Source organism: Trachypithecus francoisi, unplaced genomic scaffold (genome assembly GCF_009764315.1).
Source record: "Trachypithecus francoisi isolate TF-2019V2 unplaced genomic scaffold, Tfra_2.0 Contig01579, whole genome shotgun sequence".
NCBI classification, from domain to species: domain Eukaryota; kingdom Metazoa; phylum Chordata; class Mammalia; order Primates; family Cercopithecidae; genus Trachypithecus; species Trachypithecus francoisi.
Genome location: NW_022681442.1, coordinates 10,862,865 through 10,889,386, shown reverse-complemented (window position 1 = coordinate 10,889,386; position 26,522 = coordinate 10,862,865). Strand labels below are relative to the sequence as shown.

General features: G+C 41.5%; 1 protein-coding gene across 5 annotated transcripts in view; it reads left to right on the top strand.

Moving 5' to 3' along the window:
• The window catches only part of PLPP4 (phospholipid phosphatase 4), a 136,828-nt gene that overhangs the window by 55,985 nt on the left and 54,321 nt on the right, over positions 1–26,522 (top strand). For 2 of the 5 annotated variants that reach the window (XM_033181042.1, XM_033181051.1), the window contains exons 3-5: positions 5,086–5,176; positions 10,027–10,090; positions 12,180–12,304. The exons of 1 other annotated variant lie outside the window; for it this stretch is intronic. In XM_033181042.1, coding sequence (XP_033036933.1) covers positions 5,086–5,176; positions 10,027–10,090; positions 12,180–12,304 — 280 coding nt within the window. The remainder of the gene's footprint in view (positions 1–5,085; positions 5,177–10,026; positions 10,091–12,179; positions 12,305–26,522) is intronic. 2 more of the 5 variants (XM_033181070.1, XM_033181061.1) reach the window with 2 other exon arrangements.

The following is a 26,522-nucleotide window of genomic DNA, read 5'->3' as shown; positions in this document are numbered from 1 at the left end:
TCCCCCCTCAAACACACTGCTCCACACTTTGTGGTTTCCCGGAAGCGCCCAGGCAGCATGGTGCACGGTACCTTGCATCAGCACATGAGGATGACTCAATTTCTGGGTGCAGAACTGGCCAGGGATTGGCACTCCTTCCTGTGTTGATTCATGGGTGGATGCTCCATACCCTAGTTGGTCATTCAGGGTATGGTCAGGGTGCCTGGGAGAATTAGGCTCCCTTTTCTCTCCCCAGCTTCCTTCCTTTACTCAAAGGTGCACACTACTCAGATCTCAGGGTGCAGGTGGGCTTGAACTGAAAATCCTTCAATCCTATATGTCTGGTGATAAGATCCTGATACCCTTTTAACAGTCTTTTCCAGAAAATAATGAAATACTAGTCAACAACCAGCATTTGCTGGATGGTAGCTCTCTGTTGGACCCTATTGGTGGGCAGTTGGTATGGGCTCCATAGTGGCCTACTAGGGGTCAACTCTCAGCTTTGCCACTCACTAGCTATGCAAATGTGGAAGATCACCTCCCCTCCTAGCACTTTACTTTCTTCATCTGTGAAAGGTGTCTTTAAGAACATGTCTCATCAAGCTGTAGAGAACATCAAATGGGGGTGACAGACCTATGGCACTTTACTTAGTGCATGGTACCTAATCAGCATTCCATAATTGTTAGTGAATTGAAATCCTGCGAATAATACCTGTCATAGATATTATTATCATCATACCCATTTTATAGATAAGGAAACTGAGAATTAATGAGGTTAGGTGACTTGCTCAAGGACAAAGAATGGATAAGTGTCAGAGCTGGGGCTTGAACCCACCTCTTCTTAATCTGAGACCATTCCACACACTTTTTTTTTTTTGTTTTTGTACAGAGCTCTGGCTTCCCAGCCTATGGAACAAGCTACATACAAAACTAGCCACATCCCAGATCCTGCTTAATGATGCATATGCTATCTCTTTGTGTGGGTACTGTGCAGTACAATTAGTAACTTTAAAGGTGGTGTTCAATATATAATCTCTGTCAGCCTCATTTTCCCCATCTGTAAAATAAAGCTTTTGGGCTAAGGGAATCACCGAGATTCAGGACTCCAACCCAGGAGCATGGCAACCGAGTCTGGGAGTCTTATTCCCACTAGCTGTGTGCATTTGTGTGTTTACTGATCTCTATGATTTTTAGTTTGGTTATTTGTACAATGGGAATAATATTTCCCACAACAGAGTAGTTAGAAGATTGGAAAGTGTGAGGAAAGTCCTTAACACATAGTAGGTGCTTAAGCTGTGACAGCTGTCACTGAAATTTCTATGACTTATCTATGACCTGGAAACAAGCCTCCTTACCTTTCTTTTCTAACTTGGAAAAAAGCGTGCACTATATTTTGTTTAACGTTTACTTCCTAGGGTAGGAATTGCTGTAACATTGTGGTTAAAAGTGTAGAACTTAATTTAGGTGGCCTGGGTGCAAATCCTCATTTTACCACTTGATTAGTTGTGTGACTTACAGCAGGTTGCTGAACCTCTCTGTGCTTTAGTTTCCTATGCGTTAAGTAAGGAGCCTTTTCCACCTAGGATTGCTTGAGAATTGAAAGAGTTAATTTGCATGGGGTGTCTAGAATAGACCATAGTCCTTAGTAAGTTCTCAGTACATGTTAGCCTTTGTTATTCTAACCTAGGTATGTACATTCAGCAGCCCCATACTCATAACAAGTGAGCAGAACTCAAGTCCAAGAAGGGTTCAATATGTTCTCTGAATTCTTCAGCAGTGTTTGTCTGGAATTCTTTGTTTTCTCTCAGGTCTCATTTAAAAAGCACTGACCACTCCCCATCTTCCTACCCTGGGCTCATCCTAGGATTTCCTTGGATTTGATTCTTTTAAAATTAGACATGGAAACATTAACAGAAGAGAAAATAATACCAAGGGAGTTTTTGCTTGCTCATGTTTTCCCCCCATTTCTGCCCATGTGTGGAGGTACAAGGGAACATCCCCACCTTACGTCCCTCTGTCCATCGTCATCTGCTTCCCTGGCCCGGGCAGCAGAACCACAGCTACCAATGGCCTTTGTCCGAAGAGTGGAATGTGTATGCACTGGCTTCAATTCAATCTACTTTGCTGAGTGAAAGTGAGGTGGTGCGGTGCTTACTCTCTTCATTCCTCCTTTACTCAGTTCACAGGTGTTTTGCCCCAGGAGGAAGTTGTTTTCCCAATGTGTTGGCTTCTGAAGGTCACCTCTTAATTCCAACTTTCAGTTAAAAAGTGTTTGTATACAAGGGGGTGAATGATACATGTAACTATGTCTCTATCCATCCTGATTCATGGACCGTGCTACCCAAGGATATGGCTGATACATTTCCAGAAGAAGAAATGAGACACCAGGGCCCATTGCTGTTAGGATGAGAGGAGAAAACAAGCCACATCTTGCAATCACACAGACACCTCTGCTGAAGCCACTCTGGCTGCAGCCACATGGTATTTTGAAGGCTGCATTTCCTCACCTGGGAAGCCCTTGAGGTAGGGAACCTTGGGCCCTCCTGGGTGCGTAGCCTTGGCTCAAGAGCAGTTGGTAGTGGTCCTAGACACCAAAATACATCTACCTAGGGAAGTTGTAGCATGAGTTAAATTAAGTCTAGCCTTGTTGGGGAAGTAGAGGTGAGGGTCCAATTAGGAAGAGGCAAGTTGAGGCAGGCAACAGTTCTAAAGGAGACCCCTGGACCATCAGGCCAGTAGCTTGGAGTCATTGAGCAACTCTAATGAATTCTTCAACCTGCACACTTTGACCTTGATCCTGAGCGCCTCCCACCTGGCACCCACATCTCCTGTATGGGCAGTGACTTTCTGCTCTGGAATTTCCTTTGGAAGCCTCATTGGGAAAGTCATCCCAACTCAAATTTTTTTCTGGGGTTTCATTATTGCCTAACCTTAGATTATGTCAGCTGGGATTGTCTTGAAATATTTCCTTCAGAACCATGTTGTTCTCCTATATAAACGCTGAATTGGTGGTCATTACTGGGCCATCCACTATTTGGTGAGTTGCTTTCTTCTATTTGGGAGCACATTGCCTGGTCTGTATGCAGTGCTTGAAGGGACTGAAAACAGAAAGGTAAGCTGGTGGGCTTCATGTTTGGATTTGGAGAAACAAGGACTTCTTTGGCCTTGACCATAACATTGGACTTTAGTAAGTGGTGCTTCAGTTCTTGTTCTTTAAGCACTAAATGCGTGAGTCAAAAGTCTGAGGCATAATCCTCAATCATCAGCATCAGTACCATTTGAAATACTGTTAAAAATATGCACTTCTAGACCTGCTATAAAAGCATGTTTGAGGAAATCAGTACTTTAACAAGCCATGTAGTTATTTAGGTGTGAGAGCTGCCCAATAACTTATGCAACTTTCACAGACTTACTGGACCTCTTAACTCATGAGTGTTGCCCTTCTGAATAGCCCCCAGGGGAATCCTCTGCTTTCTCTGTAGCGGTTCTGAATCTCCTCTCATGCATCTGCCTTTTAGCACCTGAATACTCTCCATGGTGGCAAGACTTGCTTATTTGACTTTTAAACAGTCTAAATCATTCAGGGACACAGCTGAATCATCAAACTGGTTCCTACCACTTCTGGTCAGAAATAAATGGTGGCAGGTAAGGAGAGAGCTTTTTTCATGTCTCATACAAATGGCGTCTGAAGACAGTTCCCAAAGGGGAGTCCCCAAGATGATTTTAGCTCTAGCTGTCTGATTGTAGTAAGGGTGTGGAGCATCTCAAATAATTTTAAAAGCCTGCATTCATTTGGGTGAATTCTGTTTTTATAAAAGAAGAGCTCCTGGCCAACATAGTGAAATCCCATCTCTGCTAAAAATACAGAAATTAGCTGGGCATGGTGGTGCACACCTGTAGTCCTAGCTACTCAGGAGGCTGAGGCAGGAGAATTGCTTGAACCTGGGAGGTGGAGGTCGCAGTGAGCAGAGATCATGCCACTGCACTCCAGCCTGGTGACAGAGTGAGACTCCATCTCAAAAAATAAAAAATAAATTTAAAAAAGAAGAGCATCTTCCAGCCATGCCTTAGTCCCATCAGGAAGCCCCTCTCCAAAAAGTGACAGCTTGCTAGAGTGGAGAGGGAGATTTCCAGAATTATGAACACTATTGGTCAACAGTTACATCCCAGCCCTCCCATGACTGACTGGTAGGCCAATTCTGGATTTGTAAGATGGTCAGTCTCTTCTGATGTTGTTATCCTGAGATGTTATAGTCATAAGGAAGTAACATAAATGCCTTTTATATGGTTGGTAGAATGTTGAAAAACAATTTACTAATTATGGAAAGCTGGAATAAAGACTCAATATGGGAAGGGAAACCTTGTCCCCATATCCTGGTCTCGCCACTCTCCAGTTGTTTGTTCCCAGGCACATCACCTAGTCCTCAAGCCTGGAGGAGGCAGTCACAGAGCTATCATGAGGATGTAAGAGTCTCCTGGACTTGATGGTAACTAGCATGGTTTCCACTTTACAGTAGGTTTTATAATGAGTGTTAGTTGCATCTGAATCCCACCAGTTTAACTCATTAAGTCTGAGCTGAGCATCTATGTGGAGGAAAGGGGATAGAGGAAGGGAAGAGGAGTCTTTATGCAAACAGACTAAACTCTGCTTTGCAGAAGAGATAAATATTCAACAAAAGAACACCAAAAAGGAATGAATTGATTGACTCTAAGTGAGTCCCAAATGCACTCATGTTTCCAGAGAGATGGGAGTGGGAGGCCAAGAGTTCTTCACCCTTCCACAGAGGAGAGCATGAGGGGAATTACTGGCAAACATGATTCATTGTAATTATAGACTATTTTTTTCCATTTAAAAAGTCACTGCTTTAAACATGGCTCTCAGCAATTACAAATCAATTATAATCTACAATCAGATCTTCCATTTTTAAAGTCTGTGTAGTCTCTAAGCACAGACATACATCATCCTTTTTTTTTGTTTGAGGTCAGGAGTTCAGTAAGATTATTCAACCAGGGAGTCTAAATGAAGCTAACGGGAACTAATTATCAATCAGCCCTTCTGATAGCAAACTGATGTCCTCATAAGGGATTGTTTGTTATTTCTTCCAGGCAATTTCTTTCCTCACACCCCTGGCTGTTATTTGTGTGGTGAAAATTATCCGGCGAACAGACAAGACTGAAATTAAGGAAGCCTTCTTAGGTAGAGTATTCACAGTTCCTGCTTTAGGGAATGGGGCTGGCCTTAATTAGATGATCGCATTTAAGAAATCTCAGTTGCATCCAACTGATTTTTTCTTTTGGTCAAATTAAGCTGGGGAGGAACAACATAAAATAAAGATAAACTTTAAGCCCAAATAAGAGCCAGTGTGCAGTCCTAAATGGAGGATGGTCAGAGGCCGCCCGCTGTCGCTGTCCGTTGTGCTGAATGCTCATAACACCCAGTACACACCGGAGAGATGTGCTGCTCAGGCGCACACTCTGGGCAGCTCTTGGCAGTAGGCAAAGTAAATCTAAAACTTTGTTACCTCCGACTGTCCAGTCTCACATTTTTGGCTAATAGACCCACATTATGTGCAATTCAGAAATCAACAACAGACTCCTCGACCAAACACTGTTGCATAGAGGCAATAATGGACAAGTGCGGGTGTAAAATAAAATAGATATTACAAACGAGCTCTGTAACTCATCTTAAGTTTGAAGACATTTTGGTAGTTAAGTGTTCACTATTATGTGAAGAGTGTTATGATCTTTGTCATTGATTATAACATCATTGTTATAAATTCTTCCCAAGCTAAGCCATGTCTGCAGGGGACAAGAGTTTGACATTTCAGGATTAAATGTGTTTTTCTGGTCTTCATGTTAATCAAATCCTGAGTAAATGACAGCACCAAGAGATAGCCAAAACTACTTGGCTTGTTTAGCAAACAAAAACTAACCTGTAGCCAGGTTTTCAGCTTTTTGACCCTGAGAAAAACCAAATCAGGTTGATTTTTTCTTTTTTTCACACGTCACCTAAAAGTTACCCAAATCCTCAGCCCAGATTTTGTTTTTGGTGTGTTATATGGACTTACCATTCAATGGCATACTAAGTCTGGAAAATGAGAGCCTTCACTTAAGGGTGTGTTTGTTAATTGTTGGGCTTTGAGGAAATGAAAATGTAGCAAAATATGGTCCTCCCTTTTTCATGGTAAGGGAGTGAGTGTGAGAGCTGCATCTAGGGAGTGTGGAACAACAAGCAGCTCCTGGCCTAAAATAGCACACAGAATGCTTCCTATATAACCAGGCTTCGGTTAGGCCCTATCTAGATGAAAGGAACAGAATCCCTCTCAAATTAGCTCAAATAAATTAGGGGTTTAATTACAGGGCTCTGATAAGCAATCTCACAGACATCCAAGAAAAAGGGGGAAAAGTTCAGAGGCACCTCACAGGGACTGGAATGGGGAACTGGGCCATCAGGAGGGGAGACCTCCCTCTTGGCTCATGACCACTGCAGTATGCCTTCCCTCTTCTCCTGACACTCCCAGCCTGATTCCTCTGCCTCAACTTTGTTTCTGCTGCCCCATGTGTCTAGTTTATGTGAGGCTTGGGCTTGCAGTGGTGGTGGCTTCTGCCCCCATTCTGTCTGCCTGTTCAACTTCGATGCCCACCCACCAAGCTTCACTGTGTTTCTTGGTCCAGACTTCCTAGACAGAGTCTCTGTACTTCCTAGACAGAGTCAGCTAATTTCTCCAGCCTGGCCACAAAAGCCGTGAGTCCCTGACCAGGCTGTCCATGCCCTCCCTCAGGTCAGGTGTGTACTGCAGGCTGCCCTTGTATGGCTTGGACTTTTGGTCACAGGTTTCAGTCTCCTCAGCTGAGGTGGGAAAAGGTCACATTCTCCAAGGATGCAGGTAGGTGTCCCTTCACACATGGCTTGAGTGGCCAGGCAGTGTTTGGATGGATATCACCATAGTCTCCAAAAAGTGCTGTTGGGAGCCCTCTCAGTTCGCTTGTAAATCCCTTTAGTTCATGCTTTATTCTAGTGGCTCCTCTGGCATGGAGTCTCAAGATAAGTGACGGTGGGTAAGAACTGTCTTTTGTGGTTGTGGTTCTCACTGACGGCTGGCTTTTGGAGTGGGGCTGCTGTCACAGCAGTGAGTAGCTCATAGTTGCCTTCTCCAGACTTTTTGTTCTGAGCTAAATCTCCCTTAGGGTGACATTTCAAAATTAAACATCATACTCTGTCTGCTATATGTTAACAGAGAAGGTGGAATTATTGGATGTTCTGTTTGCCTAAATAAATGACAGCCTGCTCTATAAAAAATGATGAACAGCCTCCCATTGTGTGTAGAGGTTTTTTTTTTTTTTTTTTTTTTATTGTTACTTTTAGGAAGCCTTGGAAGTAGGGGGTGGAGGCGGGTGATCTTTAAAAGCCAAGGACAGAAAAGTGGGTGTACATTTTCCAGTGTTGTCTGGAATTCAGGACTCTATCAACCAGGAGGTTTAGTTCTCAGTGCTCTTCTTTACTCAGATGTCTTCAGCAGACTTTAACCCAGGCTTCCAAACCTAGATCCCAAGTGCTGCCCTCATCTCCAGGTAAACAGTGGCCATGTTTGTGCATCTGGCATTGGTTGAGAGGAGTGAGGTTTGCCCCATGCAGCACTGGGCTTTTAAGAATTCAGGCTGCAAAACAGTCAGGTCTGTACAATATAGGAACCCTGTTATAAAAGCACAATAGTACTGATTTCCTACAACAATGAAAGTAACAACAAAAGCCCTCTAATCCCCTGGAATGCTTATAACCAGTAGTGTCCTGAGTACAGGCTGCTTACAAGCCAACTCACAGGACACGTTGTTTTGAAATTTTTTTATCAGACACAGTATGGTTTGTCTTTTTGACTCTTCTCTCAAACCCACAGTGCTGTGGGATGGTGTAAAATCAGAACAGCGTTTATGAACGAGACCCACTGGGTTATTGTTAATGAATAAGCATTCCTGATGGGGGCCATTTATTTTCCTTTTTGTCCAGCCTTTCATGGGTCTGATCCCAGCACAGCTTTCCCTCTGGTATCAGTGAGGGGCTCCTGCATTGATCCCCAGAGGGTTGTGCTATTCCGATAAAAATATTAAACAGTTTAGGTTCCTGCTATAATGCTGAAATGACCATGTTAAATATCATCACCAGCTTCCTACCTTTCTGTTTCCTTCAGGTGTTTGGATCAGACAGGAAAGTTGCCAATTGTTGGTGGTTATAATACATCCATACATTTTCCAGCTTAGCTACTTCAGACTTTTTAAAGAACGGCTCTGTGCTATGATAAGCCCACCAGGCTCAGAGGCTGGGGAAGTGATCCATGTGGCTGTGTATGAAGTTCACCAAGATTTACGTGGGGCGATAGGGAATTGGCCAGGGATGCTTGTTTCCAGAAAGGCCATGCTAGGACCAGGATGAGAATGAATCCAGCCCCACTGGGAAAACACAGCAGTGAGCCTGGCAGGTCAGCCCTAACAGAGAAAAGACCACAGTAATTTCCCGGCAATCTCACAACCTGTTAATTATCAGGGTTTGTGGAGAGAATATGGCAAAGATATTCTAGGGAATTTTTTCTCCCCTCTTGGAGAGAGGCCTCTCCACAGTGCTCTGAGCTTGCCAGAGAGAAGGGGAGCTGGCATTTGAGGAAGGAAGGGTCTATGTGTTCAGAATGCAGTCAGTGGATCTTTCCAAGTTCCCTCATATTCAGTTCCAATTTCTGCACCCCCATTTCATGCTCCGTGTTTTAATGGCAGTGCTGTGCTGCTGATTCACGCTCTGCCCTCCAAGTCTGTGGCCTGTCCCTCCTTTCTGCCACACTCAGATATGGCCAGTTGCCCCCATCTCACACATGGATGATTTGTTTCCCTTTGACAAAGATGTTCATTTGAATGTGTCCCTCCCATTCTCTCTGCTTCAGATGACTTGTTAAAAACAGGTGGGTTGTGTTCCCATCTCTGTGGCTCGTGCTCTTAGTGGTATTGGCCATTCCTCAGTACTTTCTGCTCATAGAACAACATATTTGTCTCTCTCGATGGGCTGTGAATTGCCCTAGGCAGCTCCTTCCCGAAAATGCCCCCATTCACTGCTAAATTCTTATATAAATCTCAGCTAGTATTGAACAGTTAATATTTGCCAAAGGGAAATGGTAGCTCACATGCTTTATTATTCAACAAAGCAGTGGAATGGGGCATCAATAGGTTTTTATTGCTTCTGTGAGGCATTTGACCTTCTATCACATTGATGGTGATGACTCTGCCTTTTATGCACTCTCAATAAACCACAGGAGAGAGGTGCAAGATCTTTGCAGTGAAAGCTCTGTGACTCATGTTGCCTGTCGCCTTCGGGACAATCTGTGCTGCATCTGGCAAAGTCTTCCCAAACTGTTTGGAGAAAGTCCCTGTGCTCTGTATGGTCAAATAATGTATCCCAGAAGTTCTTGCTGTTTTAGATGGCAAAAAGCACTGCCTGGGCAGACCTTCTCCAAACCCAGTGAGGCTTTTGGACTCTGCACCTTCGCAGAAACAGTGATTTGTTTGATAACAAATGGACAGCTGTCGGCCAGTGATGGGTCAATAATGAGATAATTGCTGAGTGGGAATGTCCTTTTCTGCAGTAGGATTCCAGCAGCTGCTCTGATTAGAATTATGTCTGAGAATGTTGCCAGGAGGAAATAAAAAAAGTTATGCTTCTTGCTACCAGTAAAAGAAATTCTACATGCTGTGGTATTAAATCTGTTCATATTAGGCCAGAAAATGATGGATGAGCTCCTCTGTGATTGTGAAAATTTCAGTCAAGGAGGAGAGATAAATTTCATGACACAGGGGCCTAGAATTTTATGAGTCATTCTCCAAAGTCCTGGCGTAATTATATTTTGCTCTAGGAACCCAAACGTATCTCTATTTTCAAAGTATTCATGCCTATTTCTGTGGTCATTAAATAGTATTATAATGTAACAGTGATGATGATGATAATGATGATGATGATTTTGATTTGAGAGCCAGCTTGCTATTTTTCTGTCTGTTGGTTTTGTTTTGTAGCGGTGTCCTTGGCTCTTGCTTTGAATGGAGTCTGCACAAACACTATTAAATTAATAGTGGGAAGGTAAGTTCCAAGAAGAATGAAATGGTGACTTAGACTATGAAGGTCATCTGTATAGGAAGCTGGGCCAGCAGACACTGGATGGGATGGATTTGAGCTCATCTAGCTCTCCCTTAAATCGTCCTTCTGAGCTTTCCATCCTTAGCACAGATCTTTCCTTTGAATTACGAACTCACTATTTTAGAAAGCAGGAGATCACTGGCAAGGAAATGCCCACTGACCATACTTTCTTGTAGGACAAAGCTCACTGCTGGCGTTTCCAGTTCCTTCCACTGCCAGCCCAAGGCCTCCCCTGACACCCTCTCACTTGTCAGTTTTGGTCTCTAATAAATAAGTAGGATTTCTTACCTATCATTCTCTTCAGGGTGAGACATATGGATTGGCATCTGAGCCTGGGCTTACGGCACATTTCTCTTACTGCCCTTGATAAATGATTTCTTTTTCCATTTATCTTTCCTTCTCTTCTGACTGCTCTGGTGAAGAGCTGGTCTCTGCAGACATGAGCGGTCAAAACATCTGAATACAAGACCTAACTAACTCTAGCTGGCTGTTGGCCTGGGACACACTAGATCCCCTCTCAGAACGTTAGTATTTATTTTATCTACTGGATGCAGGCCAGGAACTGAGGGGGCAGGAGATAGATAAAAATCAGGCAGTACATGGCCTGTTGCTGCTGTGTTCCCTTAACTTTGTGTGCTTAGAGCTACCACAGTGCCCTGACAAGTGCTCACTCTCAGGCCTTGGCCCTCTGAGGTTCTGGTGCATTAGGTGGACGTCCATACTTGGAGAAATGCTGGCTGAGTACTGGAGAGACAGAACCCCAGCTGTTCTGGTAGACTGCTTAGGCCCTACCTGAGTTGCAGAACTGAAGGACCAGTGATCAGGACTGTGACTTGGAGTGCTCAGAAAGCAAGCGCTGTGTTTCTAATATTAGCTAAGCTTCACCCATGGTAGGTGCTCAGCGAATATTAGTTGAGTATGAATGTGAGGTGATAGACCATCACCTACCTATGTAAGGACCCTCATTCGAGTGAGGCAGTAAAGCATGCGGTGAAGTATGTTGGCACAAAGATCCAGGCACTGGTGTTCAGAGCTTGTCTTTGCCACTTACTGGATGTGTGTGACCTTGAACAATGAAGAGCCTTCATTTTTGCACCTGTGAAATACAGACAGCCCCAGGCTCTGCCTCAGGGTTCTCCTAAGGATTATATGGCACAATGGGAGTGTGGACCTTAGCACTGTGTCTGAAGCCCAGTAAGCACTCAGGACTTCCTTCAGCTGTGATTGCTGCAGGAGGCTCGACTTCAGGCCCAAGGCCACCCCTATGTAGAGGTCTCTTTCCCATGTCCTAGACCAGAGAGGCCAACCTGGGGCACTGTGTCTTCTGCATCATGGAGCTGAATGTTTAAGGTCTCTCAGTATGGCCAGGTGAGGCCTGCCATTTCAGGAAGGGCAAGTGGCCACCCACATTCAGGATATATGGACACGAGGCACCTGGAGTCTTGGATCCCAGAGGCAGCCTCTGAAATAGATCAAGCAGTAGAGCGGTAGATAAATAGGATTACTTATTTATCATTCTCTTCAGGATGAGACCTGTGGATTGGCATTTGAGCAATCCATGCCAATATTCAACAATAGAGCGGTAGATCAAGACAGGAAGTAACTTTTAGTCTACGGGTGGCATGAAGCCTTCCTTTTCACACCTGTCCAACAAGGAGGTTGGGCCAGAGGACACTGCTTAGGTGCCTTCTGTAAGTCATGTCACTTTATCCTCAGGACCTCAGCTTTGGGTCAGTATTGATTTCCCCCTTCTACAGATGTGGAAACTGAAGCTGGGGGAGACCAAGTGACCTTCCCAAGGTCATAAAGCGAGTAAGTGGTATGTGGGAGCGCCAACTCAGATTTTTCTGACACCAAAGCCTGAGCTTTTCCTCAAATGGCTGTGTCTAGAATATTCTGTGGGGAGCTCCAGTGTTGATGGCCAAGGGGGCTGAGGAAGGAGCTAGGGGCAGTGGGGAGTTGGGAGGGTCAGCTTGGGGTCATTTGTGATGGCAACATTTTATATTGAAAATGTCCATGGTGTCTTTTGTAGACCTCGCCCCGATTTCTTTTACCGCTGCTTTCCAGATGGAGTGATGAACTCGGAAATGCACTGCACAGGTGACCCCGATCTGGTGTCCGAGGGCCGCAAAAGCTTCCCCAGCATCCATTCCTCTTGTAAGTTCATGACTGGAATGCTCTTAATGCCCCCAGTCATGTTTCCTGCTCACTGTCTTTGGGAATTTAGGTGCAGAGCAAAGCACTGGTATGTGAATGTCAAGCGCAGTTCATTTTTCTTCACTGTACGGCGTTTGGCTTAGAAACAAGATTATTCAACAGGAAGTAATAAGCCTGGGATGAGGCTCTGGAGCTTGTAAAACATTGTATGTGTTGCTTTCAGGAGCTTGGCAGAGCGTAACATGTGATGCTTTATCCCTGCACGGTACGATTCACGACAAGGGAATTCTCCATGCTCCCTGGGACCCTCCGTTGTTTAGGTCATTGTTCCCTCTAGTTTATTTCTTCAATTGAGGTGTTGCGCATGTGTGTACACAAATATATAGCACATATGTATACATATATACATATACATACATATGTACATGCATATGCATATACATCTCCCCATACCTCCAGTTTATAGTCTGACTATAGATGTGTGAACGCCTTAAAACGAAGACTTAATACTGTGAATCAGAAGCAGTGCAATGTAGCTGAAAAAGACAGAGGTCTCTGAAGTCTAACAAACCCTGGCTCTGCCAGGTATTAGCTGGGGGACTTCACCTCCCTATGCCTCAGTTCGTGCTGTAACGTGGGAATAAGAATGCCTCCTTTATGGGTTGGAATGAGGATTAAAATAAGTGGTGATGATCCCTCCCATTTCTGGAGCAGCAGCTCTGCCAAAATAGTAACATAAATTATCTTATTTAATCCATGCAGTATATGTAAAGCACTTAGTATTGTGACTTTCAATAAACAGTAGTTATCTACACAATTATTGATGATCAGAGCTGAAGTTTCCTGAGCGTAATGGCTCATGTCATCATCCATCCCTCGGTTCATATTGCATGACTCAGGTGCCAGGCACTGTGCCAGGCATGGGGGATGCAAGGATAGATAAGATGCAGCTCGTGTCCTGGGGAGTGCCCAGGTAGTGAGAGATGGCATATTTAAGTTGATGATTCCTGGGATAATTGTAGAACTATGGTCACAAGTGACCATCTTGAATATGACAGGCTCTTCTCATGATGCCAAGTCCTTAATTCTGCCACAAGTCTGATTATTATTTACCTTTAGCAAGCCTGCTATTTTAGCCTCTTTTTTCCCCTAAATACCCAAGACACATCCTGCTAATGGCTGAATCAAAAAATAACTGAACGCTGTTTCCTGAGGAGTGGCTGTTGGACATGTTGCTCAAAGCCGTTGAAGACTAGGGCCTGTCTACCACACATTAGCTGGGGGCAGACACTCTGAATCACTGTCAACTTGCACAATAACCTACCAGGTGGGGGATTGTCTCAGTTTCACACATAAGGGCACTGAGGATCAAGCAGGCTTGGTAACTTGTCTAAGGACACCAGCTCTGACAGGAATATCTGTAGGTACCAGCTGGAGGAATTCCTGCAGTCTTGGGACTTTCAATGATCAAATACAACAAAGCATTTACAGTCCATGTTTATTTAAGTGAATAACTAATTTTCTTCTCTAGTTTGTTGGAAACTGTGGTGAGTTGAGTAGTTGCCTCCAAAAAAATACGTTTAAGTCCCAGCCCCTGGAACATGTGAGTGTAACCTTATTTGAAAAAAGGGTCTTGTTTGATAATAATACGACCCTGTAGACTGGAAATTTGCTAAGAGAGTAGATTTCAGGTGCTGTCATCACAAAAAAATAAGCCATGTGATGAGATGGATATGGTAACTTGTTTGACTGTCGTAATCCTTTTGCTATGTATATTTTTATTTGAAAGAATGAACACTGATTTACATGCCAAAAAAGAAAAAGGAAAAGGAAAAGGATCTTGGCACATGCAATTAAGTTCAGATCTCGAGATGAGATCATTCTGGATTTAGGGTGAGCCCTAAGCCCAGTGGCAGATGTCCTTATAAAGGAAAGGCTCAGCCAGGTGCAGCGGCTCATGCCTGTAATCCCAGCACTTTGGGAAGCCAAGGCAGGCAGATCACGAGGTCAGGAAATAAAGACCATCCTGGCCAACATGGTGAAACCCATCTCTACTAAAAACACACACATACAAATTAGCTGGGCTTGGTGCACATGCCTGTAATCCCAGCTACTCAGGAGGGTGAGGCAGGAGAACAGCTTGAACCAGGGGGTCAGAGGTTGACCCAAGATCATGCCAGTGCACTCCAGCCTGGCAACAGAGTGAGACTCCGTCTCAAAAAAAAAAAAAAAAAAAAAAAGCTCAGGGTTCTTGTAGGCTCCAGCCATTCCTGTGACTTAAGGCAGAACACCCATTTGGAGTTGCTTCCTCCCTAAATATGTTTTTTTCTCTATGAAGTCCCATTTTAAGTGATCACCTGTTTTGGAGGACTTATAGTTACCAGCTGGAGGAATTCCTGCTGTATAGAGTTACTGTCTCGTTTCCAGGGAGTCCCATGCTGGCATTGTTTAGAGGTACCTGGAATAGTATTCACCTGGGATCAGCTCCCATCTGCTCTCCATCTGTCTCCTGGTAGAGTCATTGAAGTTCTGTTAGCTTTTTTCTTCCTTTGTTCTCTTCTCCTTTCCTTCTCTTCCTTCTTTCATTCCTCCCTTCTCCCTCCTGTCACTTTCTGTCCTCCCAAAGACTTGGTGCTGAATCTTAAGGGGCTTCAGAAAGTAAAAGCACCCAAGAAGTGAAACTCTAAGAAAAACCTTAATATTGGCTTTTAGAATGGTTGGTGGGGGACTGTAGCACAATTTACTGTCTACTGTTGCATTTGAACTTGGGAACAAAATAGCTGTCGTGTGAATCTCTCAAGCTGTCAGCCTACTGGACCTCGGAGATTAGAAGCTGGGCCCCACAAAAATGTTGATTTTAGATGCACATCCTCCCTTCCAACCACCAGGAAGCATTTTCTGACATGGCTGGCTTTCGGCTGCCTTGTCAAATGCGTGGCTGACATCTGATCGGTGGTAGACCAGCTTTTTGGCAGAGGCAATTAGATCCTTTGCTTATGATGCTACTTAAAATGTTACACATTTTTATTCCTTGGCAGACACCGAATTCTACCCAGCCTCTAGGCTTTGATGGTGGTATTTTCATTTATTTTCTCATTTTTTTTTAAATGACAGGTTAGTGATTGGCTTGGAGGGAGTGCCATATCCACTTAAAAAATCCACCAGTGCTGTTTTCTGGATTTCTTAGTAGCTAATAGGAAGCCTAGTAGTTGATGTGACTGCATGTCAGAGGGGGTGACCAAGTGGACTCCCATTTTGATATAAATACTCTTTTTTTTCCTTAAGAAATCAATTTCATAGGCTGGACTTGAGTGACTGGGCAGGGGAGTTCTGGACTGAGGGATCTCCTAAGACTAATTCTGCATGCTAGGTAGACGTGGGTTTTGCTTCTGCTGTGTTTGCAGATAATTGGCGGCTGGAATGGAGTCCGTGTCCTCATGTCGTCCTTAGAACAGTTGGTTTTCTTTGAACTTAAGAACAAACATTGATTTCTTTTGGAAACAAAGGATCTTGTTCTTAATCTACCATAAGCAGCCAAACAACGCTTGTCTGAAGGGCGTATGTGTCAAACTCTCAGCAAACAGCAGTTCCCCATGGCAGCATTCTTATGGGGCTTGCTCTGTAAGGCAGCCTAAGCCACCCTTGATTGGAAAAGCAGAGACCACAATTTCAAAGAGCAAGTGATTTTCATCCAACCTAAAAGAAGCGTAGGCTTTAAAGTGGAGAAAGGCAGTGTACCTTCCCATAGTTCTTAAAGCAGGGATATTCTGAAAAGAGAATTTGTCTCTCAGAGCATAATCTCGATTTTTGATTGAGTATAGATTCAACTTCCAGAGAGAGGATAGATTTAAGAGAGAAAAATAGAAGCAACAAATTATTAATGCTATGTCGAGGTATTAAGAAACTTCTTTCCTGTGAAGATGGTGGGAATAAATAAAGTATTACTCTCGTCCAGGTGTCAGCGAATGACAGCATGTGGACCAAGTCCAGTGGCTGCTGGCTTTCGTAGGTAGAGTTTTACGGGAACACAGAGATGCCTGTTCATTTCCATGTTGTCTGTGGCCTCTTTCACTTTACAATGGCGATGCTGAGGAGTCACAGAAGAGAAACATGGCCCACAAAACTGAAAATATGTATTATCTGGCCCTTTACAGAGAAAATTTGCTAACCTTGCAGTCGCCCGTGCTCCGAACAGATAGTATTAAAAAGCTTTACTAAAGCAAGACCAGTGCACTCAAATTGTGCACATGTTTCCATTTTAAACATGTTAAACTCTATTACAGTATAAAAAGGGGCAGTTGTTGCTTGTGGAATACATTTTTTAAATGACAGAGAAAGTCTAAAAGGTATTCCTGGCTGATGAAGATTCAACAGGTGCTTCTTGAGTTCTTTCCATTAGGTATGTACCAGGCTGAGCCCTTGGGGAGAGTACAAGGGTGATCAGACATGGCCCATGTTTTCCTCCAGGATGAAGTCAAACATTAAGTTGTTGAACACCACACTCTGGGATTGGGGAGCTGAGAATTCCAATCAGGAGACACGGAAAGCCTCCAGGGAGGAAAAGCCCTTTATCTTATAGTTTCCCATAAGTGAGTACATACAAGTTACGTGTTTTGAGATGTTTAGTTATGAAATGTCTTAATTCTATTCTTTAGCTGCGTGTTGAATTCTAGGAGGAAAATCATTTCCATGCAGGATTCCAGTTCACGCTGTGCTTGAGAAGTCTGACTGCGTTCCTTGCCTTTGCTTTGTTTTCTTTCTCTGGAAACTTTTACGGTTCTTTCTCTGTGTCTTACTATCTGAAGTCCGCAATGAGGTACCTTACCGGGATTTGTTTTTTGTATTTATCGTTCTGCTCACTCTGTAGGTCTTTTTAATCTGGAACTGCATGTACCTCTCCTTTGTATTCCCTGTTTCTTCTCCCTGGAATTGTGTTAGGCAGGCGTTGAGTCTCCTGGAGTGATCTTTTTATTATCTCTTCTTTCCTACTGTCTCTTTGTCTTTTTTATTCATCCGTCAGGGAGACTTTAAAATTTTCATCTACTAAAGCTTCTACAGAATTTTTATGATGATTTTTATATTTTTAATTTCCAAGAGCTCTTTCTTGAACTCTGATTAGAAAAATTGTTAACATCCTGTTTTTGTCTTTTCATGGGTACGTCATCTCTTACCCAGCTTTGTTTGCAGGTTTCACCTGTGCCCTGGCTTCCCTTTATTTGTGTGTTTTTGTATCTAGCTTTCCTTAAATATCTGGTACCTTTGCTGTATGTGGTTATTTAAGGTTAAATCATAAAGCTAATTGGGCAGGGCTTGTTAACTGGGCTTCACTGAGGGTGAGTGGAGTGAGCTGGGTTTTCATTGGTTGACCTCCAGTGTTAGCATCTGGCCTTTACTTTGAGGCTGTTTGATTCCCTAGAGGAGGCTCTTCCTACTCCTGCCTCTTGTATGTGAACCTGGCATTCTGGAAGCTGTGCAGAAGGGTGTAGGCACTCACAGGTCCGTTCTTGCTCTTTCACATCATCTCCCTATTTTCCATCTGTTTGTTCAACCATGCCCTCTACTCATCTGTGTTTCCAAAACCAGAGCCTCAGATAGTTAAAACTTCTGTCTTCCTCAAGAGTTGGAAAGGGGATGGTTTCCTGGCTTTGAAGGAGGGGTGGAAACCTGGAGCATTTAACTTCTCTTTATCGGCACTTTCTACCTATTTGCCTGTTTCTAGTCCCATAGTTCACCCCCTGCCTTCTGCAGTACCTGGTGCCTCTAGTTTCAAAGGCAGGGCCCTGCCTGGTGAATGGGGTGCCTCTCATCAGCGCCACCCTCTGCAGGTGTGTAGATGGAGCTGCCTTCAGCTCTGCAAGTCAGTATCTACTTTGCCACCTGCTTCCCATCTTCATAGAGTGGTGTCGTGTTCAGGTGCTCCTAGATGGAATGTGTGTTCCTGTTTGTATTAGTGAGGGCTCTCTGGAGAAACAGAACTGGTAGGATGTCTGTCTATCTGTCTACCTATCTGTAATACCTATCAATCAATCATCAGTCTTCTCTCTATCTTAGCAATCTATCAATCGATTGATTATATTTTAGGGAATCGGTTCATGAAATTGTGGTGGCTGGCAAGTCTGAAATCTACATGGCAGGGTGGCAGACTGGAAATTCAGGTAAGAATTGATGTTACATTGTTGACCCCCCAAATATGCAGACCAGCAGGCTGGAACTCAGGTAGCATTTCTACACTGCAGACTTGAGGTAGAATTCCTTCTTGTCTGGGAAACCTCAATCTTTACTCTTAAGGTCTTCAACTGATTGGATAAGGTCCCTCACATTATAAAGGGTAATAAATCATACCCTCCATAATTGCTTACTTAAAGTCAATTGACTGCAAACATTCTTCACTGCTAAAAATACCTTCACAGCAACATCTAGGCTGGTGTTTGTTTGACTAAACAACTGGCCACCATAGTCTAGCCAAGTTGACACATGTGGTTACCTATCACACTGTTCTTCCTTTCTTTACCCATCATTTTAAAGTCACAAATACCATCATGATGCTCTAATGCATTCAATGTAGAGGAATCATTTTTAAGAGAGTTCTTGCTTTGCCTCAGTGTTATTACTATTGATAGCAGAGTCCTTAAGGGTGGAGCATACAGACTATATGGTCTTTTACCGGCTGCATGTCTGGGAGTTTGCTTTTGCTGAAAGAGTCTAAGTAAGTTTTAACTATGAATTGGGAAATTATCACATGATAGCATCTATGCCAGTTTTAATGCCATCAAGCATGAATATTCAATATAAACCAGCTGTTTCTTAGAGTGGTTAGGCAGGGCTTTGTGTGAAGAAAGAGGAAACAGGAGAGTAGGGGAAATTGCAAGATTTGTTTGTTTTGCATCATTTAATGGAATGAAATTGCTGTCAAGGGGTTTTGCTGGTAGATGGGAAATTTGAAAAATGCCACTCTCTTTTCTTTTAAGAATTGTATAAAATGGCATGGACTGCTTAGGTCATTTGTTCCAACAGGACACATTGGTGGCCATGTGTCTGAGGTCACCTTGACTTGTGTGGTTTCTCTTTTTACTTAAAAATGAAAGTTCCAGGTTCACTAATATGTCAAGGGATATCAGCGAACTTGGCAAGATCCCCTCATGGTTTTCTCCCTGAATTTTTATAACCCTACATCTCAAGTTTCCAAGACAATTGCAGAGGTTCTGGGAAGCAGCCACAGTTGTTTTGCCAAATAAAGGAAGACTCCTCCTAGATCCTGGGAGGCTTGCTTTGGGCATGCCAAACCCCTGGAGGGAATGGCTGTTTAAAACCGAATCAGACAGGCCTCTTTGGAGGGCAGTGTTTCTCAACTTGGTTTTTTTGTTTTGTTTTGTTTTGTTTTGTTTATCACTCCCTCCTCCCCATGGAGCCTTTTTAGATTTTTTAAAAATTATTTTTAAAAATAATTCCCACCATAAAATGTTAATGCCACAGATATATACCTGTTTTATGTCTTAAAATGCAAGCTTTTAGGTTCACAGTCATGTTAAGGGACATCAGCGTACTAGGCAAGAGCCCCTCATTTTTTAAAATTTCCTAATGATCTTTTCCCCTAAATAATTGTAATATCTAAGATTTTAAGATCTCCCCAGGAACCAATTTTCATCTCCTCAGGGGACATACGAGAACGCATGTTCTAGGGCAGTGGTTCTCCACCGGGCAGTTTTGTATCCCCAGGGGACATTTAGCAAGGTCTGGAGACATTTTTGATTGTCACAAGTGTGTGTGTGTGTGTGTGTGCGTGCATGTGTAACGGGGGGTGCTATTGGCATCTTGAGCACAGAGGTCAAGGATGCTGCTGAATATCCTGCAGGGCACAGGACAGCCTCTGTGGCAGAGAATTATCTGGCCTCAAATGTGAAGAGTGTCCAGGCTGAGGAAGCCTGTTCTAGGGTAATTAGGCAAATATATGGAAGAAATTGATCACTGTGTTAAATTCATCCACTCTCCAAATTCCTGGTCTGAATAAGTGGAATATTTTTAGCGATGGATACTGTGTAATTAATTCAAAATACTCTTTCTCAAAGAAATAGCTCACTATTTGATTTCTATGAAAAAAGATCAGAGTTAGATTAAAGGTTATAATTAAAACCCAATGCAAAGCCAGAAATCATGGCTCATGTCTGTAATCTCAGTGCTTTGGGAGGCTGAGGCAGGAGGACCACTTTAGACCAGGAGTTCAAGACCAGCCTTGGCAACATAGTGAGACCAGGTCTCTAGGAAATGGTTTTTTGTATGCAGCAGAGTAGCTTCTTTGCTGAGATCTATTGAAAGTCAACCCTTAACACAAGGGTTTGTAAAAAAGATAAAACAAAAAGTAATAAAAGAAACAAAAAAATGTTTTAAAAAGAAGTCAGGGATTGTGGCACACACCTGTAATCCTAGCTATTCAGAGGCAGGAAGATCTCATGAACCTGTAAGTTTGAGGCTGAAGTGAGCTATGATTGCACCTCTGCATTCCAGCCTGGGCAACAGAGCAAGACCTGTCTCAAACAAACAAAAACCCAGTGCCTCTTTCTTTCAGCTTTTTATTGTACAACATTTCAGATTATAAAAGACAGCAATGTCTAGTGAATCCTCATCTCCCCCAGGTACAGCATTCTGCCTTTCTTGTATCCTGTCCTTCTCTACCCATTTCTCACCACCATTCAATGACGATGATTCTTAAAGTTATTTTAGCATTTTAAGGTAAAATTAACAGAAAAATGCATAAATCATAACCATTCAGTTTTTACAGATGAACACACTGTGTAACCTGTATTCCTATCACAATGCAGAATATTTCCATAACACTGAAATCTCTCTTTTGTCCATTTCCAGTCGATCTTCATCCCCATGAGGCAGCCACTGTCCAGGGTTTTTTTTTTTTTTTTTTTTTTTTTTTTGCCTTTTTTAAACTTTAGATTAGTTTTGCCTATTGTAGAACTTCATAGAAATGGAATCATATAGTATGTGCTCTTTTGTGTCTTGACAGCTTTGGCTCAGTATGTCTTGAAATCCATCCATGTTAAGTACCAATAATGTATTCTTTTTTATTGTTGAAATGTATTTCACTATAATGAGTATCACACACGTTCTTTATCCATCTTATCTTTGCTAAACATTTGGGTTGTTCTAGTTTGTTCAGTTGTGAATAAAGCTGCTCTGAACATTTATGTACAATTATTTTAGTGGACGTATGTTGTCACTTATCTTGGCTAAGTATGAATGGCGTTGCTTGGTTAAAAGTGAGGTCTGTGTTTAACATTGGAAGAAACCATCCAGCCTTTTTACTAAATGCTTGTGTCCGTTGGCATTCCCATGGGCCATCTGTGAAAATTCTAGTTCTCCATATCTTGACCGACATTTGGTGTCATCACTCTTTTCAATTTTAGTCATTTTGGTGGGTGTATAGTGGTATCTCTGTGGTTGTAATTTGCATTTCCCTGATGACTAATGATGCTGTGCACCTTGTCATTTGTATACAGGCTGTTCACTTATCTTACTATATTAATTGGTGGAGTTTCTCCATATTCTGTTTGCAAGCCTTCTGTCAGATAATTGTTCATGCCTATTTTCTTCTATCGATAGCATGTCTGTCATTTTCTTTTCTTTCTTTTTTCTTTTTTTTTTTTGAGATGGAATCTCGCTCTGTTGCCAGACTGGAGTGCAGTGGTGCGATCTCAGCTCACTGCAGCCTCCGGCTCACTGCAGCCTCCACCTTCCAGGTTCAAGCTGTTCTCCTGCCTCAGCCTCCCAAGTAGCTGGGACTATAGGCACGTGCCACCACACCCAGCTAATTTTTGTATTTTTAGTAGATATGGGGTTTCACCGTGTTGGCCAGGATAGTCTGGATCTCTTGACCTCGTGATCTGCCCACCTCGACCTCCCAAAGTGCTGGGATTACAGGTGTGAGCCACCGCGCCTGGCAGCCTGTCATTTTCTTAATGATGTCTTTTGATGAGCAGCAGCTTTTAATTTCGATTAAATCTAATTTACTATTTTCTTCTTTTATGGCTGTTGTGCTCTATGTCCTAAGAAACCTTTTCCTGCCCTCAAGTTATAAATCTGTCTTCATATGTTTTCTTTAAAACTTTATGGCTTTGGCTTTTATATTTAGGCTTTTCTCTAATTTTTGTTTATAGTATGGGGTAGAGTTTGAAGTTCATATTTTTTCATATCAGTATTCATGTATTCAGCACCATTTGTTGAGATGACTTTCCTTTCACTATCAAATTACTTTGGTGCCTTTGCAAAAAATTAATAGACTATAAATTTGGGTCTACTTCTGCACTCTGCATACTATTCATTAATCTGTGTTCCTATCCTTATGCAAGAACCACACTACACACACACACACACATATGTGTGTGTGTATATATATGTATATATATTTTATTATACTTTTAAGTTCTGGGATACATGTGCAGAATGTGCAGGCTTGTTGCATAGATATACACGTGCCATGGTGGTTTGCTGTACCCATCAACCCATCATCTACATTAGGTATTTCTCCTAATGCCATCCTTCCCCTAACCCCTACGCCCCCAACAAGCCCCAGTGTGTGATGTTTCCCTCCCTGTGTCCATGTGTTCTCATTGTTCAACTCCCACTTATGAATGAGAACATGCGGTGTTTGGTTTTCTGTTCCTGTGTTAGTTTACTTAAGAATGATGGTTTCCAGCTTCACTCATGTGCCTGCAAAGGACAGGAACTCATCCTTTTTTATGGCTGCATAGTATTCCATAGTGTATATGTACCACATTTTGTTTATCCAGTCTATCATTGATGGGCATTTGGGCTGGTTCCAAGTCTTTGCTATTGTGAATAGTGCTGCAATGAACATGGAACCACACTATATTGATTAGTATAGCATTATATTAGATCTTGACATCAGGCAAGATCTTTATTTAATTACATTCATTTGAAATAAATTTTACATATGATTCAATTCACCCATTTAAAATGGTTTATGGTATATGTTTTTAGTATATTGTTTATTGTATAGTCACAGCATTTGCACAATCACCACAATCTAATTTTACAATATTTTTGTCTCTTATAAAATAAAACCTGAATCTATTAGCTCTCTCCCTCCACCTGTTCCCACCTTGTCTATCCCCAGACCTAAGCAAACATTAATTTACTTTCTGTCTCTATAATTTACCTATTCTGGACATTTCATATAAATGAAATAATACAATATATAGTCCTTTGTGACTGATTTCTTTCATTTGGCATAATGTTTTCAAGATTCATTGATGTACCATGTATTAGTACTTACTTTTTTTTGCTCAATAATCTTTTATTAGATCACATTTTATTTATCCATGAATCTAAGTAATTTGATGGACATTTGGGTTGTTTCTAGCTTTTGGCTATTATGAATAATGCTGCAAATAAAAATACTATACAAGTTTTTGTGTGGATATATGTTTTCTCTTGAGTACATATTAGGTGGGTGCAAAAGTAATTGTGGGTTTTGCTATTGAAGGTAATAATAACTAAGAATAGAATTGATGGACATACGGTAACTCTGGGTATAAATTTGAGGAACTGCCAACCTGCTCCATTACAACTGCCCATTTTATATTCTGACCAACAGACCGACATCTAATATTTCCACATCCTTGCCATCATTTGTTATATTCCATCTTTTTTATTATAGCCATGCTAATGGGTATGAAATGGTGTCTAATTATGATTTTGATTTATGTTTCCCTAATGACTAATGAAGTTGAAGACGTTTTCATGTGCTTATTGGCCATTTGTTTATCTTATCTGTAGAATTTTCTATGCAAATCCTTTGCCCATTTTTAAATCCAGTTATGTGTCTTTTTATTATTGAAGTTTAAGTGTAGTTGTATATATTGTAGATACAAGACCATTCTCAAACATATGATTTGCAAATATCTTCTCCCATTCTGTGGGTTGTATTTTTACTCTCATGGTAGTATTGTTTACAGCAAAAAGCTTTAAATTTTGATGGAGTCAAATGTATCTATTTTCCCCTTTGTTATCTGTGCTTTCATCATAATATCTAAGAAATAATTTCCTAACCCAAGGTCGTATTTTTCCTGTATAGCTCTCTTACCTCCTCCCTATCTTGATGCTGCTATTACTGTACATATTGTATCTTTATATATTACAGACCCAATAATATATTGTTACAATTATTATTTATATAATTGTATGTCTTTTAAAGAAGCTGAGAGAAAAAAGGAGAGCAAATATATATATTCCTAGAATTGGTGTATTTACTTTCTTAACATATTTGATTCTTTTCATTTGTTCCTGTGGATTTGAGTTACCATCTGGTTTCATTTCCTTGGTCCAATCCGGCTTTGCTCCCACCCACTTCTTTTGTGCTGCTATTAGCAAATATATTATCTTTCCATATGTTGTAGGAACAACAATGCAATTACATAGGTATCATTCTTTATTACTGCTTTTTAAATCAGTTAAGAAAGGAGAAGAAAGATGCATTTATACTGTCTTTTATAATTACATAATCAACTTTATTGGTGTTCTTTGTTTTTTGTGTACGTTTTCAAATTGCTATCTGGGATCACTTGTTTTTGGTCTAAAGACTTTAGCATTTTTTGTAAGGTGGGTCTGCTAGCAATGAATTCTCTCAACTTTAGTTTTTTTTTCTCTGGGAACATCTTTATTTTGCCTACACATTTGAACAATGATTTTGTCTTGATTGACTTTTTTATTTTCTTGGAGTATATTGTTCTGTTTTCTTCTGGAGTTGTTTCTGTTGGGAAGTGAGCTGTTTATCTTATTAGGGTCCCTTGTAAGTGACAGATCATTTTTCCTCTTGTTGCTTTAAATATTTTTCCCTTGTCATTCCTCATTTTTATTATGACTTATCTGTATGTGGATCTTTTTGTATTTATCGACTTGGAGTTCATTGAGCTCCTTGGATGTGTACATTAGTGTTTATCATCAAATTTAGGATTTTTTCAGCCATTGTTCCTTTGCATATTTTTTTCTGCTCCTCTTCGTCTCTTATCACTTCTTCAGGTACGTCCATTACATCTACACTGGTATGCTTAAATGTGTCCCATATTTCTGTGAGACTGTTTATTTCTCCTCATTCTTTTTTTCCTTCTATTTATTGGATTCCAAAATCGCTATCAAACTATCTTAAATTTGCTGATCCTTTCTTCTTTGTTTCCAATCTACTGCTGAGGCCGTCTAGTAAATTTTTCCCTTTGGTTACTGTACTTCTCAATTCCAGAATTTTTATTTGGTTCTCTTTTATAATTTGTTTCTTTATTGATATTCTTAATTTGATGAGACACTGTCATCATCCCTTCCATCCCTTCCTTAGGCGTGCTTTCTTTTAGTTCTCTAAATAGAATTATAATGGCTACTTTGAAGTCTTTGTTAAATCTGACATCTGGTGGCCCTCACAGGCAATTTCTGTTGCCTCCTTTTTCTCCCGGTGTATGATCGGACTTTCCTGTTTCTTTGCATGTCTCATTTTTGTTGTTGTTGTTGGAGACCAGTGTATTTAGGTAATAGAGCAATTCTCAGTACTATTCACCTTGCATTCTAAAGCTTATTGTTGTCATTTGCTTAGTGAATGGCTGGATTATTTTAGTGAAGTCTATTTTCCCCACAATGTGAGGCCTCTCATGGTGTTATTATGACGTTCAAGTATTTTCTACATTCCCTTGTGATTTCCTTTATCTGTGGGCTATTTAGGAGTTGATTGTTTACTTTTCATATATTTAAGGCTTCCCTACTTAAGATTATAAATTTTTAATTTAGTTTTATTGTGAATAGAAAACATGATATATGAAATTTTAGTCTCTTGAAATTTATTGAGATTTGTTTTATTGCTCAATGTATAGTTTATCTTGGGGGATGTTCTATGCACACCTGAAAATTTATTCTGCATCTGTTGGGTGTTGCATTCCATGTGTCAATTACTTAAGATGATGATGTTCAGAGATTTTTGGTCCTTGCTTTTTGTGTGTGTGTGTCTTATTCTATCAGTTACTGAGAGTAGAGTTTGATAGTCTTCAACTATGGTTGTAGATTTGTCTGTTTCTCCTTTTAGTTCTGTGAGGTTTTGCTTCATATATTTTGGGACTCTGTTTATAGGCACATTCCTATTTATGATTGTCATGTCTTCTTGATAGTTTGACCCTTTTTTCCAATATTAAATATCCTCGTTTTTTATTTT